General features: G+C 32.2%; 1 protein-coding gene across 15 annotated transcripts in view; it reads left to right on the forward strand.

The window, feature by feature from the left end:
• ADGRL3 (adhesion G protein-coupled receptor L3) overlaps nt 1–14,655 on the forward strand; it is an 841,123-nt gene that overhangs the window by 791,014 nt on the left and 35,454 nt on the right. For all 15 annotated transcript variants that reach the window (XM_077136976.1, XM_077136982.1, XM_077136975.1 and 12 more), the window contains 2 exons: nt 7,346–7,514; nt 14,103–14,228. In XM_077136976.1, coding sequence (XP_076993091.1) covers nt 7,346–7,514; nt 14,103–14,228 — 295 coding nt within the window. The remainder of the gene's footprint in view (nt 1–7,345; nt 7,515–14,102; nt 14,229–14,655) is intronic.

Here is a 14,655-nt window from a genome sequence, read left to right on the forward strand (position 1 = left end):
ACTGTACCATCTTACGTTCCAATCAACAATGCATGAGGGTTTATATTTCTCCACATCCTCTCTAGTACCTGTTATTTTCCATGTGTTAACAGTAGTCATTCTAGCAGGCATGAAATGGTATCTCATTGTGGTTTTGATTAGCATTCCCTAATGGCTAATGTTGACTATCTTTTCAAGTACTTATTGGCCATTTGTGTATCTTCTTTGGAGAAATCTCTATTCACTTAATTTGCCCATTGTTTAATGGGGTTGGTATTTTATTTTTTGATTTTTGGTTATTGTATTGTAGCAGTTTTTTATTTGTTCTGGATATTAAACCCTTATCAGATAAATGATTGCTAAATATTTTCTCTGTTCTGTAGATTGTATTTTCACTTTCTTGATAATGTTCTTTGATGCACAGAAGTTTTTAATTTTGATGAGTCCTATTTATTTATTTTTCTTTGCTTTGTTCATGCTTTTGTTGTAAAGTCTAAGAAACCATTGCCTAATTCAAGGTCCTGATATGATTTATTTTTATTCACACCCCAGCTGGAAGCATTTTTTTAAATTTTAAACTGATTTATTAAGATATATTCACATATTATGCAGTTCATCCAAAATGTACAATCAGTGGTTCACAGTATCACCACATTGTTGTACATTCATCACCACAATCAAGTTTAGAACACTTGTTTTTTAAAAAAAAGAAAAAAGAAAAATTCCATATGCTTCGCCCCACCTCCTATTATTGACCCTTAGTATTGTTGTGTAGATTTGTAACTATTGATGGAAAAATATTTTTATATTTGTACTATTAATCATGGTCATCATCCACCGTCATCCACCACAGGATTCACTGTATTATAGTCACATGTTTTATCCTTCTAGTGACATACGCAACTCTAAACTTCCCCTTTCAACCCCCATTCATTCACACACGTAATTCAGTGCTGTTAATTACAATTACCATAATGTGCTACCATAACCCCTATCCATTTCCAAACATTTAAATTCAACCTGGTTAAAGTTCTGCACACATTAAGCATCTAGTTCCCATTCCCTACCCTCATTCTATCTCCTGGTTATTTATATTCTAAATTTTAATTTGATGAGTTTGCTTATTATAATGGTCTCATATTAGTGGGATCATATAGTATTTGTTCTTTTGTGCCTAACTTATTTCACTCAATACAATGTCTTCAAAGTTCATCCATGTTGTTGCATGCTTCAGAATTTCATTCCTTGTTAGTGCTGAATAATATTCCATAGAATGCATATGCCACATTTCTAATCCAATCATTGGTTGATGGATACTTGGGTTATTTCCTGTTTTTTTTTTTGTTGTTGTTATTGTTGGCAATTTCAAATAAATCCAATATGAGCATTGATGTGCAAATGCCTGTTCATGTCCCTGCTTTTAGCTTTTTTGAGTATATATCTATTATCTGGTTTTCCAAGTCATATGACAGTACTATACCTGCCTTCCAGAGGAACCACCAAACTGTCTTTCCACAGTGGCTGTACCTTTTTACTTTCCCACTAACAGTGAATAAATATTCCTGTTTCTACACATCCTCTCCAGTGTTTGTAGTTTTCTATGTTTAATAGTACCCATTCTAGTTGGTCTGAAATGATATATCTTTGTGTGTGTGTGTGTGTGTTTTTCTCTTTGTGGTTTTGATTTGCATTTCCCTGATAGCTACTGATGTTGAGCATCTTTTCATGTGCTCTTTGACCATTTGTATTTCCTCTTGGAAAAATGTTTATTCAAGTCTTTGCTCATTTTCATTGGGTTGTTTGTCTTTTTATGTTGAGTTTTAGGATTTATTTATATACTCTGGATATTAAACTCTTATCACATGTGAGCCCAAATATTTTCTCCCATTGAGTAGGCTGACTTTTCACCTTTTTGACAAAGTCCTTTGATGAACAAAGTATTCAGCTTTAAGGAGGTTCCATTTGTCTATATATTTTTTCATTGTTTGGGCTTTGAGTGTCAAGTCTAGGAAACTTCTATGTACCACAAGATCTTGGTGATACTTCCCTACATTTTCTTCCAGGAATTTTATGGCCCTGACTCTTATATTTAGGTCTTTGATCCATTTTGAGTTAATTTTTGTATAAGCTGTGAGATGGGGATCCTCTTTCATTCTTTTGGATGTGGATAACCAGTTCTCTCAGCACCATTTGTGGAAGAGAGCATCCTTCCCTGTTGAGCGGACTTGGCTGCCTTACTGAATATCTACTGACCATAAATGTGTAGGGCTATTTCTGAATACTCAATGGGTTTCATTGATCAGTATGTCTATCTTTATGTAGGTGCCATGCAGTTTGACCACTGTAGCTTTGTAATATGCTTTAAAGTTAGGCAGCATGAGTCTTCCAACTTTGTTTTCCTTTTCCAGATGTTTTTCACTATTTGGCTTCCAAATAAATTTGATGATTGGCTAATCCATTTCTTCAAAGTAGACCATTGGAATTTTGATTAGGATTGCATTGAATCTGTAAATCAATTTGAGTAGAAATGGCATCTTAACCATATTCACTCTTCCAGTCCATGAACATAGAATGTCCTTCTATTTATTTTGGTCTTCTTTGATTTCTTTTAGCAATGTTTTGTAGTTTTCTGAATACAGGTACTTTTACATCCTTAGTTAAATTTATTCTTAGTATTTTCCAATTGACAGTATTTTCCATGGTAACAGCTAACTGTAAATGAAGGTGGATATACAGTCTTTGTTATGGGGTGGGACAAGCGGCTGATGACCACAATCACTGAATTGAAGCCTGATGTCTTTCTTTTTGACATTTCGTATTAAAGGCAAATCATGTTATGCCAGCAAAGTGAAAAATCCATATTTATATTTTTAAAATAATTTATATAGCTTAGTACATTTTGTAGGATATTTTCTCATATATTCTTATATGTTAACCTCTGTAATTTTATTTATCTGATAATGTACTATACAAATTTATGTAGAGCATAAGTTGGCATTAAAGATGGAATATATGGGTACAGTGGAATTACATATAGGAGAATGAATATCATGTTACTATGTTCTGTAACTTTTCAACATTAACACAAGTAGGTGATTTTCTTTCTAGTTACAGTCCACAACTGTAAAGTAGGATCAATTTTTAGGAATTCTTCTATCTTTATATTTCATTGTTATTCATTACTTAAATATCACTTGAAATTCCATTTCTCATCTTAAGACTCTCTTTGTCTTAGGCCAGCATTGCCAATAGTACTTGCTATGATGATGAAAATATTCATCTAGGACTGCGCTGACCAATATAGCAGCTAATAGCCACATGTAGCTTTTGAGCTCTTGAAATATGGCTAGCGTGACTGAGGAACTGAATTTCAACCTATTTCATTTAATGAAATTAATTTTAACAGCCATAAGCAGTTAGCGCTTTTTATGTTGGATAGTACAATTCTACTTAATTCCTATTCCATTTACAAACTTGTTTCTGCCATAGCTTTTTTACTGCATTATATTGTTTCTTATACATCTTCAAATAAATATAGCTGCTCTATATTTATATATTTAGTGTTTTATCATTTGGGTAAGAAATTCTGTATTTTTAGTATGACTTTAGCTTAAACCCTCCAATAATCATAATAATTACAACATATACTGTCTAATATTTTTTAAGCACTTAGTATGTGTCAGTCACTGTTTTGAGCATTTTAAGCATAATAAATTATTTCATTATTACATGAAACGTTATAATTACACAATTTTATAAACGTGTATACTGACACAAGTAGAGGTTAATTAATTTTGTGCTTAAGATCGAATAGCAAGTCAGTGGCTGAGCCAGGAAGTAATTCCCAGAAATCTGGCTTTAAAATCCTAGGCTCTCACTCCATTCTTTATAGTTTCATCATTCTGAAGAATGAGGTTTTTCATTAGTAGTTCTGTATCCAAAATTCATCATAGTTGGGGCTTTTTTTAAAAGCTTTATTTGCATATGCATAATATAGGAAACTAACCATTAACAGTTCTATACATTGCCTCTAGCAAAAGGAAAGAGAAAAGAACAGGCAGTTTTCTTCCTTTTCTGGCCTATCACAATTCTTTGAGTAGAAATTTATGGTTGTAGAAAGATGGTCTAAAATGTTCCCCAACTTATTTTTACCGATTTGGCATGCAGATATTATTTATCAGGATGATAAATAAATTGTTAGACAAGTGACATTAAACTGGTGTTATATGTTTGCTCATACTACTACAAAAGATTATCCATTTTTTTTCTTCAGTGTACTAACAGAGTTTTATAGTCAAGACTGATTGTTTTCAAAGGGTCTGGATGTTTAGATTTACTTAGATCAATAATTTTTAAATTAAAACTGCTAAGAAGTGTACTGTACATAATTAAGTAATTCCACCTTCCAATATTACATACAGATTTAGGTTACCTTTAGGTGACATCAAATCTATCAGTTTATGCATGCCCCTAAGCCTTTTTCCATATTGCTTTTAAGATTTCTCATTCTCTAGAGAAATGTGATCTCTATGAAATAAATATCTCTGTCCAGTCACAAGTAATATGAGCACATGATGATAAAATGGAATTTTTGAGTCTCATAAGAGATACTGAAGTATTGTAAAATTGATTTTATTCCTTGTTATTTAAGTTCTCAGAGTCATTTTAGGATTTACCTTCTGGATATAATGAGAAAGTTATGATACCTTTTAGAGAGGTGGGGGACAGAGGCCTTTGGGGACCTGGAGAGTATTTTTCATATGAAATTCTTTGTCATGAAATGCTAATGTTGGTGTTCTTGTCTTTATGTCTATGCATTCTTTAGCTATGAGGATAACAGACCCTTCATCAAGTAAGAATGACCTGGATGGCTGATAAATTCCATTTATCAGTGTGGTCCCATGAACCAGCTGTCAGATCAGTACTAAAAAATCATTAGAGCTTCTGTCATTCACATTGAGGCAGAAGAGCAAACTGTGCAGGAATAAAATCGGGCATACAACTGATATGCAGAATAAATACGCTGCTGCAAGTGTATTGCCAAAAAGTCCTCCTTCATCTCTTTTAATTGAATGTTAGCTGAATTCAGTACCACAGTAATAGCGATTTCATGTGGTACAGACTTGTTTCGCTTTATCAAGCGTGCTCCTTTCATCGTGATGTGTTCCTCTGTGCTGCACATGTCTGCATTTCTGTGGTTTGTTTGGGCATCATTCATCTAAAACTGTTTCTGTGGTTTAGTGGTCTATCTTCAAAATGCTCTTATAGGTATGAAACTACCCAATCTCAAATGATATTAGTTGATTGCTAAATTAAATATCCAAAAAGGAAAAAAAAAAAAAAAAAAAACTCCTTCAAAAATGAAATCTTAGATATGCAAAAATATCCCTTTCAAATTTGGTTAAGGATCTCCTTGCTTATGGAGGGTATTTTTTTAAGGTTACAACAGAGCTGCAAGTCTGAACTAATCTAATAAAATTAGCTTGTATGTTAATATTTGGCCTTTTTTTCATGTGCATCTTTAAATTACATGTCCTGCCACAACATTATACTAAGATTGACAAGTTCAGGGTGACCTTGCTGTAGGCTTTTAGTTTATTCTTCCGGTGAAGAGTCCTTTGTTTTCATTTTTTCCAATGCCATTTCACTTACTTCTTCATGCTCTGGCTTAATTTTTTTCTTAGCTGTTGGGGCTCATCACAGTTTTTATAGTGTTCAGCCCCTGAGGTCCACCATTCATTTTCCAGTGAATAATAACTGACCTGAATATTTTATCCTATCATTTTATTTCTAAATCTAAACAGCAAGTTTCCTTGACTTAATCCAATTCTTTCCATTTTCCCTTTTTACAATGTCTATAAGAAGCTAAATGCTTTACTTTGAAAGTTTTCACCTTTCTGAATCCAGTTATAGAATAAAATGTTAACATCTAGGTTGTTTTCTAATTCGTGTGAGCAAAGATGCCACATGCAACAGCAAACCTCCTTTAGGGATTTATATTAAAAAATGTTAATGTTTTGCATTTAAATCCCAAATATAGTGGCTGATGGATGTGGGAGAAAAATAGTAAATATTTGATATTAATTTTAAAGATGTCTTACTAATTGACTACTTTCAGACCATGTCTTTCTTAAGATGTAGTTCTCTCTGGAAATCTTATTGAACTCAGCTTCCGTTGATGTGATTTTTTTCCCCTTTATTTTGCAAAGTTTTAATTACCATAAACATTTTCTCCTTAGACAATGTAAGTGGAGGATAATAGTCCTCTGAAAAGAAATATCATTCTGCCTTGTTCAGGGAAGGCGTTCTAGGAAAGAAAAGGGTGGGTATATGAGTATATAGAGATCTACAATTGTTTGGTCATATTCACCCATTTACTTAGAGGAGATTTGACAAGGATTCCATTTTCAGTATTTGGATTCCCATATATTGGAAAAATACATTTTGTGTTGATAGTAAATACATGACACATAACCAAAAAATATATATATATAATTTTTTTGTCAACTTGAATGTGAATGGCACATTGGAGCAAACTAAGAGAATGGACTGAGAATTTGTCTTTCATTCTAGACTACACTTTTCATACCACTCCATTCCCATTCTTAGCTTCATTTTCTCCTGTGAGTTTTCAGACACTTTCAAAGAGGTGAAAGTGCCTTAGCCTACAATTCTCTTTTCAACAGGGCTGCTGAGGCCTATTTTCAAAATATCTAGTCTAAGGTAGTCTATAAGACAAAATCCAAAGGATGAAAGAAAGTAGATGGTGGCCTAGAATGTAATTATTTTCTCCCAACCTCTATACTTTGCAATTATTCCACATAATCATAATTGCAGACAAATAGAACTTTTTAAATTTATCCATGTACACCAAATAATGATTCTTTCTAAATGAGTTTTGTTTTTGTCAGTAAACATTAAAATATTTTATGGAAAGTTGTGGAAAAATGGGATAAAGTATTAAATTAATCATAAATGGAGTGTCCAATCGAACAAATGTTATCATACCAATGAGACCAGTGGAGACTAACATAGCTTTATAGACTTTTTTCCCTTGCCATTCCCCATAATTACATCTCCATATCATTTGCATATGTGCTACAAATACATGAATAATTTATGGTACAGAATTGCTTTGCTTAAATGAATTTCTGTGTTCATAACATTTTCATTCATGTATATCTCCTCGAGCTTGAAAACTTGTAGTCCCCATTAAAATCTTAAAGTACTTATGCCACCTGTCTTACATTTTCTGTCAAAAAACTTATGCAGCATTTTTTTCAGTGTTAATATTGTTGATTTGATATGGCTATGTTGATTAAAGACCAATTATTTGATAACCCTTAATTTTCTCTTTTCTCTACAGATCATGGGTCATAGGTGCAATAGCTCTTCTCTGCCTACTAGGATTGACCTGGGCCTTTGGACTCATGTATATTAATGAAAGCACAGTCATCATGGCATACCTCTTCACCATTTTCAATTCTCTACAGGGAATGTTTATATTCATTTTCCATTGTGTCCTACAGAAGAAGGTAAGCTAGAATTCTCTATTAGGAATTAATGACAATTCCTATGATAGCAAATAATAGTTTTATGATAACAAAGCAACCATAACATACTCTAAAATATAATTTTTGGTATGCCTGTTTCTAAAAATAAGAATATTATTTCATTGATTGCTTCTCATAGTAATAAATAAAAAACAAGCACAAAATACGAGCATAATAGTTGGTGAGAGAGTTAATAGGAAAAAACAAGAGCAAAATATTGTGGGAATTGGACAGTGCACACAAATTATTTTCTTGTTATGGAGGTATGGGAAATGTATATATACATATACATATGCATATGCATATAATCTGTCTGTCTATCTATCTACCTACCCACCTACTTTTCTAATATACATACATAGTAAATGCATTTTTTCTGTTTCTGTAGAAATTCGATTGTTTCAACTATAAAATATAACTGCCTAGACGTTTTATTGTAAAATAATATAAATTTATATTTTTCCAATGAGTGATGGAGTATTTAGTAATGTTTTATTGCTTTCTTTTGAAGCATTTTCCAGAAAATCTATGAGTGGATGCATAGGAAACAATATTTAAAATTTTTATAGACATCTATTTTTGTGATTTTTTGATCCACAAGGACATAAAATATTAATTCCAAATTTAACTTTAGCAACAAAACACTTTTACAGCCTTTAAAAATATCCCAAGAATGATTTTCTAATCATATACTTTTTTTTTCCTAATCATATACTTTTAATCCTATTAAAGATATAGTTTCTTTAGCCGTGATCACATAGACCCCAGTGCCAGACTTCCTGGGTTCAAATCCCTTTTCTTCCAGTTAAAAGCTTGGAGAAGTTAACCTTTGCCCCAGTTTCCTCATGGTTAACATGGGAGTAATAAAAGTAACTGATACTAAACTCAAGGTTGTTTTGTGGATTATTTGAATTAATATATTTTGTATTCTAAGTATACTGCCTGGCACATAATAAGGGTTAGCTGTCAATTTTATATTTCACTACCACCACATGAAACTGGCTTTTATTCGTGTTGATATTTTATTATATCTATATGCTTTTATTCTCTTAAGTTTATGAATTTTATGCTAGTTAATTTATTGGCCCAAGCCTGGTTTAGTCCATCTTCACTTCTTTTCACATGTTTCATCCCCAAAACATGTACTTGAAATATTCTAGTGGCTGAATGCCTTTTGCAGAATTTCAATATCCCATCATGTGGGTGTGTGACATTTACTGTGAAGCTGTCTTGTTGCCTACTCAAGTAGGTAGTAGCACTGAAGTTAAGGACATTGTATAATAATAGTTGGATCAATGTTTTGTATTCTGAAGTGAATAGCTTTCTCTGTAGTAAGCACAGAATAAATAATCTCTGTATTAAAGACTGAGCGTGTCCTATGAGGCAAATAATCACTATAAGGTTTTAACTAAAGGATTAATTTCATGTTGAAAATGAGGAGATAATGTGGTTAGGTAGTTATAATCAAGTCAAATCATGCAAACTGAATATGAAGCTGAGGTTTTATTTTGTTGCTTTTAAGAAGATTCCTCAGGCAATACAAAGCCCAATAGTTTGCGATAGAGCTGGACTCTTTATAACTGATTTTAAGATATTAAAAGAAGTGGCTGTGAAAATAAGGTGACAATTGTGAAAAGATTTTGTACAAGAGAAACGAGACCTATAATTTTTCAGTGGGAAGCAAAGGAGATAAAGAATAAAGAAATCTTTTTCTAGGATTTCTGATTTGAGAGAATAGTGGGATATGGAACAAAAGTTAAGGAGGCTGTCCACTTGTCAAAATAGTCAAATTTTATCCTAATTTCAATTTTGGATGGTGATTAGGTAAAAAAAAAAAAATGTGTTTATGTGATTGCAGATACAAACTAAAGTAGTAATTGAGTCAGTTCTGAAAATATCGAACACAGAATACAAAGAATTTATGTTAGAAAGGATGGATTCTATGCTAATAAATAAGAATTACCTTAGAAAAGAGGTTATATTAGAATAGATGATCCTCCCAAATGCTGAGTTGTGTACCTTATCTATCTACTAAAGAGAACAACCCCTTCCAAATCCAGTGGCTTAATCCCACAAAAGTTCATTTTTTAATTCATGGCCCAATTGATTGGATTGCCCTGTTAAGGTACCCAGGCCAATGGAAGCTCCAACAACTTCAGCACATGGTTTCCATAGTCACCTGTGGTGTTGACATCCAGAAAGCAGTCTGGAAAAGGGAGAGAAGATCTTGTGTACAAGGTCTGGAAGTGGCTCACATCACTTCTACTCACATTCCATCAGATAAGACTCAATGGTACCTAACTGCAAGGGGACTGAGAAACATTTTTACCTGTAAGAGGCAGTTTTACCCAGTAAGAGTGTGGCAGATAGCTAGCACCATGACACACTTGATGAGTTTAAAGAGCAGAAGTAAATAGTGAGCACAAATGAAGATGGAAAGCAGTAGGTGTTAGAGGAAAAGAATAAGAATTAAGATGATACTGAATTAAAGATAGGAGAAAATGTCAAGAAATAGATAGTGGTCAGCATTTAAAACACTTCAGAGAAGTCAGAGAATAAGCATATGGGAAAGCTATCTGGATTTAGATAAAAGAAAGACATCACGAATTTCAAGAGAAATATATGGAGAAAGATGGGATCAAAACCAGAAGATTAAGGAAAACATGGCAGTTGTCCCTGAAAATAAGAGAACTGTCAGGTCATCATACTCAATTATGACAGCTTAAACTATAATAGATCAGATTTACCTTCATCTTTATTTGATACTTTAGCTGGAAATTGGACTATCATAATTTTTTTTTTTTTTTTTTTCTTTTTTGGCATGGGCAGGTACCAGGAATCAAACCCAGGTTTCCGACATGGCAGACGAGAACTCTGCCACTGAGCCACCATGGCCCACCCCATATTTTTTTAATTTTTAAGTAAATGGATAATTTTTAAAGTAAATTGCACCTTACACATTGTTTTGGTTGTATTTTTTAATAGCCAATTCCTCTTATAGGTTTCCAAATATTATTTTAATTTTTTGTCTTACAATACACATCACTGGAATAACTAGGATTTGTATTTGATATTCAGGTAAAGATTTTGAACTTCATGATCCAATAACAATCTAGAGTTTTTAGTGTCTTTTTTTTGAGTTTTTAATATCTTTAACATATTAAACTTAAGTTAAAATTCAAAATATATTTATGTATCACCAAGCTTAATTTTGCAATTCAGCAAATTATGGCTCATGAGCCAAATTCAGCCATCTGCCTTCTATTTTTACAGCCTGTAAGCCAAAAATGGTTATTATATTTTTAAATGGCTGCATATAAAATTTAAAGTAAGTGCCTCCATAATATTTTTTATTTTTTATCTCTTGCCCCACACAATCTAAAATACTTATTAGGCCCTTTATGAAAAAAGTTCCAAACCCTGATTTAGAAGCTTACTTACATGATTTACAATGAAAAATAGTAAATGTATTGTCCTTTCATTCATTCTGTGTTTTAAATTTTTTCATTTTGGTGGTTTTTTAATTCAGTGTCAAGAACATCAGAGATATTGAAAATGTGGAATGATTGGGGGTTTTTTTGAGGGGGGCATTAAAAATACTTTCCTTTGAAATTTCAGCAATAGTTTTAGAAGGTTTTGTTTTTGTTTTTGTTTTTAGACTATCTGGTTGAATTTCAATAATATGCCCATGCTAATGTAGCTGTTCATATTAATTGATTAGAAAAATATGAGATAATCCATTTTATAGATTTTTGGCCTTTACAAGGTTCTTTACAGATTGATTCCACTCATCACACAAATCAAATTCTTTAAGTTCTTAGTACTTTTTCGAATGTGTGTAGTGTATAACTTTCACCAGTTTTTCCACTGATAGCATTTAAATGGTCAATATTGCTTTTGTCATGTATCCAATTATTTGATATGCTCTCAGAGCATTTTATGGTCATTTTATTTCTGATCTGAGAGTATGGAAGAAATATTTGCATTAGTTAGAAATGTTCTCTTTCCTGTCTTCTATATTCTAGAAAAGCATCACAGTGCAAAAATTAGATATCATTATCTAATTAGAATGGAATATCATGTGAAATAGTAGATTAGAATATGCAAATGATTGGACCAGCAAGTAGCTTTTATTGTAATCTAAAGAAAAAGCGTTTCATGGAAATGGTCCATGTTATTTTACTTTCTTCATTTAAAATCACAATGTTACCATTAAAATAAAATCACAGCAAAGTAAAGTCAATATAGTGATTCAGTAAGTAATGTAGCTAATGTAGGACTTGGCACCACCTGATAGCTTGGTTTGCTGGTTGTTTATTATATAGTTGGTTCAGAATATTTAAGCTTGGAAATGGGAATAGTCTATGATGATTCCTGTAGTTTATATGGTATCACTCCTTCTCCTTTTCTCTTACCCCTTTCTTTTTCTTCCCCCTCCCCAGCCTTTAAATATTTGTTTAGGTTTCAATCAGTTGAGTAAAAGCATTTTCTTCTAGAAAGATTAAGATTGCTTGCTAAGGGCATTAGTGGAAACAAGGTGGGAGGTGGGGGAAGGTTATGATCACGGTTTAGGTTCTTGGAGATACTTCATAAATTCAGTACAAACAACTAAGCTGAAATTGAGGGTGCTTACTTTTCAGTAGAGATTGTTTTAAGCTTTCTCAATCAATTTGTAATTGAAGCTTTTCCCTTAGTCTTTACAGATACAGAGGATAACCTAGTAGATTACATTAATAAAAACATCAATAATACATAATGCCTGGTGTTGTTAATAATTAATGATAGAAATGTCACATTTTAGTAAGAGCTTTATGGTCATAAAGCACCTAAGAGATCTGGATATTTTCATCTAAGGCACATCGCTGAAACTTTTCAGTCTTTCCATTTTCTTTCATTGCTTAACTTTTTCAGTGTTCTTATCTATAAAATGAGGTAATTATTCTCAGAGTCATTATGAGGGAGGGACCCAGCACAATTCCTGACAAATACTGATTGGAAAATAGAAGTTTTCTTCATTCCACCCTCTCAACATGCCCCCCTTAAGACACATGCAAATGGGTACTGACATTTCTTTCTTTAATAAACAAAATATAAATTGATTTGTAAATACTGAACAAAATAATTCTCTCTTTTTAATTATTGATAAATGTGACATAGATGATTTGTGTTATGAAACAGATCGATTGAATGTTAAATATATTAAAGAATATATAATCACAGCATTCCAGAGCAGAGTTTAATGATTAACACATCTACTATTTCACCGTTTCTGTTTTTCAAATGCCTCTGTCTCAGATTCTGTTGTATTATTGATAGAATGAAATTTGCAATATTAGGATATCATATTTCAGTTTTAAATGCTAATTTTTATGTATCATCAGACTTCTTTATTGCTTTGATTCTAAGTAGTAGTCTTCAGAAAGGCATAAATTTACAACATTGTTTTAAGTGAAATTTTATTGGACTATTATGTTGCTATAACTTGTAGAAACTTAAATATTGAAAATATTTGAAAGAAAAATATGAAGAAAGAATGATAATGTGTATGCAGTATTATTTCATGATGTAAACCTGTGAATGAATAACCAATATGATAAGGTATCCCACAGCATCTTTCATAGTTGATGAACACATAGGTGGGGATGGTTTTATTATTGGTGGCTGAGGTATGATTTAGACCAGTTCCTATGTAATGTTTTATGTCTTCCTTGATTCAACAGACACTTATAAAAATTTTAAGCAGGATAAAAGTTTTACCACAAATTGTATGTATATTTCCCTGCTTGAAAACATCCATTAAAAGATTTTGTCACCATTTTCCCTGTAAATTTATACTACCACTGGGATTAAGAATTTAATCAGCCATGATAAAGAAAAGCAATCATTTTTCTCTGTGATTACTGAGTAGAGTTATTTTGAGGGAATACATTAAAAATATTTTGAGTTCATATTCTAAAGTTGCAAATTAAGCCTCTTTTTAAAAAAATAAAGTTCAAAGACAGGAATATAGGTTTAAAATAAAAGTTTATCCCAACACATTCCTTTTTTCCTGCTTACAAAGTTTCTCTCTCCCTGCCCTTCTCCCTCCCTCCTTCTATTCCCCCCTTCTTACTCCTTACCTCCTAACATTCTTTTTCTGTTTCTCTTTTTAACTTCCTCACTAGATTTCTGCCTAAAATTCTATATGTAGAATCTCCTAGCACCAATAAGCTAATTAATATCAAATTTATGAAGCTAAAAATAGTTTTCAGAATGGTCTGAAGTTTTATTCTCTGAACTAACAGGTATACCATTATGATGTAACTGGAGGTGTGTATATATGAGTATGTGATTGGGGGAAGGGAGGTGTTGGCATAAGGGAGTTATGTTTCAAAAGGTTCCAGTCATGAAAAGTTTAAAGCTTGCTCATGACTGTAATCATTTTATATGGTAAAACATATGCTGAACATATTTCTTGTATCTGTAGAGCAAGGAAATAATGATCTAAAACTGAAGTCACAGACATTTTATATCTCAGTTCCTAGCTGAAATGAATTACTTGCTAACAGAAGTTAATATTTAATTGGCTAGGTACGAAAAGAATATGGGAAATGCCTGCGAACGCATTGCTGTAGTGGCAAAAGTACAGAGAGTTCTATTGGCTCAGGGAAAACATCTGGTTCTCGAACTCCTGGGCGCTACTCCACAGGCTCACAGGTAAACAATATTTATTAACTTAAACGAAATATCTGTTACCTTCATTCTGTTATGATTTGCTATCACTTTTTAATTGGTTCAATTTTTCTATCCCAAGTGTTTAAAACTTCAAATTTTTTGTTGTTGTTTTAGTGTGTCTCAAATGTAACGATTATAATGCAATTGAAGAAACCACAATTGCAGTAAAATTATGAAATTACATAAAGGGCCATGGATGTAACTTTAAAGAAGAGCAAACAAAAAGAATATATTTTATATCAACCTGAGATTTTAGAATTCTCTTGATATTACTCAGGATCATGTATTCTTTAGGGGCTAAGTTTGAATAATAATGATTTCAGATTGTCTCTGTCTTGTTAAGTATGGAAGGAAAAAGAAATTTTCTACTTTTCCAAAAACTCTAAGAAAGTAATAGTTTATACATGTT

This window comes from Tamandua tetradactyla, chromosome 19 (assembly GCF_023851605.1).
Source record: "Tamandua tetradactyla isolate mTamTet1 chromosome 19, mTamTet1.pri, whole genome shotgun sequence".
Taxonomy (NCBI): Eukaryota; Metazoa; Chordata; class Mammalia; order Pilosa; family Myrmecophagidae; genus Tamandua; species Tamandua tetradactyla.